The sequence below is a fragment of the Apis dorsata genome, unplaced genomic scaffold (assembly GCF_000469605.1).
Source record: "Apis dorsata unplaced genomic scaffold, Apis dorsata 1.3 scaffold_102, whole genome shotgun sequence".
In the NCBI taxonomy this organism is placed as follows: Eukaryota; Metazoa; Arthropoda; class Insecta; order Hymenoptera; family Apidae; genus Apis; species Apis dorsata.
This window is the reverse complement of record NW_006263400.1, coordinates 67,294-72,260: the sequence shown is the minus strand read 5'-3', so window position 1 is coordinate 72,260 and position 4,967 is coordinate 67,294. Positions and strand designations below refer to the sequence as shown.

Here is a 4,967-nt window from a genome sequence, read left to right as displayed (position 1 = left end):
TTTTTTTTTTTTTTTTTTTTTTTTTTTAAATGATTCACGTTGATGGAAATTATCCTTGCAGATCGATGATTATTTGACGCCTTGAAAAAAACGAGATCGGCATGAAGTACTTGAAAATCGTTCTGTTCACGTTCAACTTATTGATATGGGTAAAGTATATTAAGTATATTAAAGTATATTAATTATATCATTCATTGTAGAAAAAAATCGATCTATTTCTATGTTATATATCTAAAAAAAAAATGAAAATATCTTTTCACACGTAACGTTGGTGTATTTTACAAAGAGCTTTGATATTTTCTGATAAAGCGTAAACAAAGATAAACGCGCGTCGTAAAGTAAGAATATATGGTTGGCATATCAGTAAAGTCAATCACCTAGAAAGTTCAATAAACAGTGAATAAACTAACTCTGATATAGATTCTAATAAAAATTGCGATTACGAATTGCAGAAGTTGTTAATTTTCATGAAAAACGATCCGTTCGAGTAAAACAAATTTTTCAAAGGGGAAATAAGAGGACGGTGAAAAAGAATTGCATCGATTGAATAATAATAGAATTTCACGGGAAATCGGATGATCCGGAAATAGTATAACCGGTAATAAGATCGATTAATCGTTAAATCAGTTTGTTGAATCGCGAGTTTTCGACAAGCTAAAAGCTTGATGCTGATTTGCAACAGATGCAACTTAAGATTAATCCTTGAATAACACGGCATTTGTTTTAACGGGACGGAGTTGAGCGTTGATGAAATAAAAGTATTTAAAAAAAGACTTCGTTTAAAAAGCAGCGTATTATTTCGTTCGTGTTGTTAAAAGTATAAAATTTCCTTGAAATATACGATAGATAGGTTTTGTTTGCGCTTGTTTTTTTCGAAAATAATTGAAACGAATTGTATATTATTTTAAAACTTTATTTCAAAATAAATCGATATCGAAGTAAAATAATTTCTCGCTTATTTTTATTTCGAATGAAATATCTCCATTTGTCACATGAATATTTTTAAATTACGATCAAATATATGACGACGATAAACAATGCATGATATTTTCACTGAATAATTTTTACAAACAATGAAATAATTATTACGTGTATGCAAATGTTAAGTTTTTTTTTTCTTTTTGTACGAAAACAATCGAGAAATTTTCCAGAGCGTATGAATATTCCATCTATACCCTCTGCGAGTATATCTGGTATAATTTTGTTTTGAAATATTTCAAATTGAAATTTTTCCGTAGATATATATTTATACGAATTATATATGTGAATATCAAGTGCGGGGCAAAACAATACAGTTTAATTTCACGTAGATAAAAACTTTCTTCTCAACGACGAAAACTTCTGCAATTCTGTAGCAATTATATACCATTTAAATACGTTATCACTGAAACGTACGAGGTACCTTATGTAATTGGATCGAGATATCACTCTAAAACGATTAAAAATATAAAAGGAAAACGAAGCGAAGAGAAATTGTCTACATCGTCTATTTTACATTAAAATTATAAAAATTTTAAACCGCTATAATTTCAAAGATAATAACTTATAATCGATAAACGAGCGATCAATGGAAGCATGAAACCTTGCCCTTTAAAATGCCTTTTCATTCATTCCGATACGACTTCCGGTTCCCGAGATATTATCGTGTAAAGAAAAGATAATTTTTTAATCATTTAACTCGATTAAACCCTATTAAAATTAGGAAAACTTTGAATCGCTATAACTCCAAAGATAATAACTTTTTATCGATAAATAAGGGATCGTTGGAAGCGCAAAATTTTCCCCTTTAAAACGCTTTTTTATTTATTTCGACACGACTTCCGGTTCCCGAGATATCGTCGTGTAAAGGAAAAGGAATTTTTAATCGTTTATTATCTCCGCTCTCTTACTCGGATCTTTCGTTCGCACTTCGTCTCACTGATCTATCCCAAACTGCAGACAAGAATCTTGAACACGATTCCTGGAAGAGCGTAGTACGCATTTCCAAGAAAAAAAAATAAATCGATAGGTCGCGTATCCATTCATAACTTCGACGTTATCTTAAGTACTACCGATACTTCGAGGCTTTATATCTCAAGAACCGATTGAGATATCGGGATAAAACAAAAAGCGATTTCAAGGGCATGATTTCCTCTTCCTATCTTCCGAATATATTTCTTTGATAAAAAAATTTTTAATTTCTTTCCATTTTCATTTTTACGTTGCTTGACTCTGACCCGTGATTTCAATTATTGAGCGACGATTCTTAATTTTATTCCTTATCGCATTACGTAAAGTACCTTCGTATTGATAATCTCGAAAGTAAGGCGCATAAAATGAAATTACTCGATAGTTGGCCGGGTGTACGGTACTGATGATAGGAGCATGCTTGCTGCTGGAGCCAAGCAAAGGTCACCTGTTAAATCTCTTCGTGCACGACGCCACGCCGCACGATACTATTAATCTGATAGCTTACAGTTTGCTCGGCCTCGGTTTCACCGTGTTGACAGTCGGTTTCTTTGGATGTCGCGCCGCTCTCCACGGAAGCCAGTGCATACTGGCCACCGTAAGTTATCGATAGATGTAATCTCGCCATGTAATAAGCTTACGCTCAAGCCCTACCATTACTCACTATCCCGTCCAACTTTTTATCTGTTCAGTACATGAGCATGCTCGTGGCGCTGATCGTCACGGAGCTTGTCACCGCGGCTGCCGGCGGTATAATGACATTTCGAATACTTTCCGGATTGGAGGAGCGACTGATCAGCAAATTAGCCGTTGGCTACGGCCACGAGCCGACCAGCGACATCCCTTTCAGCCACAGCCTCGACTTCGCCCAATACAAGGTATGATTGACGTGTTTAATAATAGCCATCGATTATTTATTTTAAGAGCGTTGTCCTTACGTTGCGTTGCGTATCAACGATATCGTACGATTTTATCACGATTGTGATAAAAGGTGACTCAAAAAAATGTAAAAAAAATACTCGATCCTCCAGAAAAAGGGGACGAATTACAGAATCTTCTCTTTCGTTTTACGCACGTCACACGTTCATTTAACGCAATTCCAGTTTTTAGATTCCGGAAGCGTTTATTGCTGTAAAAAAAAAAAAAAAAAAATTTCCATCGTAATTAACAAAACGTTCTCACGCCATTAAGTTCTCTCGGTATTTTGAAATTCGCGAGACCGTTTAATTGTTTAATTGTGAAAAGAAATGACGATTAACGAGCGTTTGTGTTATTTTTCGCCATTTTTGTGTTATTTTTAACGTTCGAATTTGTGTTATTTTTAACGATTGAATTTCGAAACGATGATCGAACAATTTCGAAAATAATAGGATCGTATTCTGAAGGGATCAGAAAACCGCACGATGGAAATTTTATTTCGAACAATGTTTAATAACGCGCGTCTTTCTTTCTTTTTTTTTTTTTTTCGGAAAGCACACGTCGAAAAAGTACACATCAACGATTTCATTGCAGTTTAATTGCTGCGGAATTCACGGATACGGGGATTACAATGGCACGGCATGGTGGAGGGACGCGCAAATTTCGGGGAACAGGAGGCAGGTCCCCCTCACGTGCTGCGTTTTAAAAAATACAGAGGTATGGAATTTATTGTTGTGAATGTTCGAACCGATGCAATGTACAATTTTCTAGATAAGATAATCAACAATTTTGAAACTCTTTATTTTTTTTTTTGTAATATTCTATTTCCTTAAAAAAAGTTTCAACAATTTTGAAACTCTTTACTGGGGATGAGAGATCACAGTGTGTGAAAATTTATAGGAATATTTTCTTTTTCGCAATATTCGGTTTCCTTAAACAAAATTTTAATAATTTTGAAACTGTTTATTGGAGATGAGACGTGTGGAAAATTTATAGGAATATTTTCTCTTTTGCAATGTTCGATTTTCTTAAACAAAATTTTAACAATTTTGAAACTTTTCACTGGGATGAGAGATCACAGTGTGGAAAATTTATAGGAATATTTTCTCTTTCGTAATATTCGATTTCCTTAAAAAAAGTTTTAACAATTTTGAAACTCTTTATTGGAGATGAGAAATACAAATATGTGGAAAATTTATAAAAATATTTTGGAGATTTGAACCAATGCAATTTTCTCTTTTAACGTTCGATTTTCTTAAAAGAAATTTTTAACAATTTTGAAATTTTTGTTGAAAAAAGAAATTGAAAATCGTCGCGATATTTTCTTTTTCTTGGAGAGAATTTTCGTTCAACTTGAAAAATCAATCGTTCTCGAAATATATACCGTATTGTATTTGGTTCGCAGGTGAAAAATACGGGAAGTCCAATGAGCGTCGTGTCGAGAGTATTCAACAAACATGTGAGTAATACGATTTGCATTGAAATTTATTTATTCTTGCTTTCGTTAAATCTTGATTTCCCTTGAAAAAAAGACCGAGAAACCGTGGTTGAATCCAAAGCCAAAGGATGAACTAGCCTGTCAAATAGAGGACAAAGAAGGTCACGAAGGATATAGACATCAAGAGGTAGAAGTTTATTTCCATAACTCAATCGTTTCCATTAATTGATAAACAATTTTAATAGTGTTATTTATTTTTTATTTATCTATTTTTTGAATCAAGTTGTACGACATATTTATGTAACAAAAGAATTCTTGAATTGGAAAACGATGTTTATCGATCTTACGGGGAGGTCGTTGACGGCCGAAGGATACTTATCTCTCTCGCGCTTTGCATATTTATGAGATTCTATGTATATATGTATAACGGGAAAGGATCAATTTATTGGATTGGTAAATGGAGGTTTGAATTGGAACGCTCCATTTGTCGAACGACTTACTTTTAATTAATTAAATTATGGAAATTACCGACAACCAGTTTTCCCTCTTTAAAATAGCTTTCAATTCAATTAGCTTCGTAAAATCTAAATGAAGAAGAAGAAGAAGAAGAGAAGAAAAAAAAAATAACAGCAATTCAATTCTCTTTTACATTTTAGAGGAAAAA

At 33.2% G+C, this 4,967-nt stretch overlaps 2 protein-coding genes across 7 annotated transcripts in view; both read left to right on the top strand.

Annotated features, from left to right (window-relative positions):
• LOC102676856 (cadherin-99C) overlaps positions 1–4,967 on the top strand; it is a 132,785-nt gene that overhangs the window by 114,824 nt on the left and 12,994 nt on the right. The window lies entirely within an intron of this gene.
• Positions 1–4,967, top strand: part of LOC116185128 (tetraspanin-3-like) — an 8,866-nt gene that overhangs the window by 2,078 nt on the left and 1,821 nt on the right. For 2 of the 3 annotated variants that reach the window (XM_031508815.1, XM_031508816.1), the window contains exons 2-7: positions 62–149; positions 2,333–2,545; positions 2,640–2,825; positions 3,460–3,582; positions 4,271–4,324; positions 4,398–4,490. In XM_031508815.1, the coding sequence (XP_031364675.1) occupies positions 102–149; positions 2,333–2,545; positions 2,640–2,825; positions 3,460–3,582; positions 4,271–4,324; positions 4,398–4,490 (717 nt within the window). In that variant the 5' untranslated portion in view covers positions 62–101. The remainder of the gene's footprint in view (positions 1–61; positions 150–2,332; positions 2,546–2,639; positions 2,826–3,459; positions 3,583–4,270; positions 4,325–4,397; positions 4,491–4,967) is intronic. The other variant, XM_031508817.1, reaches the window with a different exon arrangement.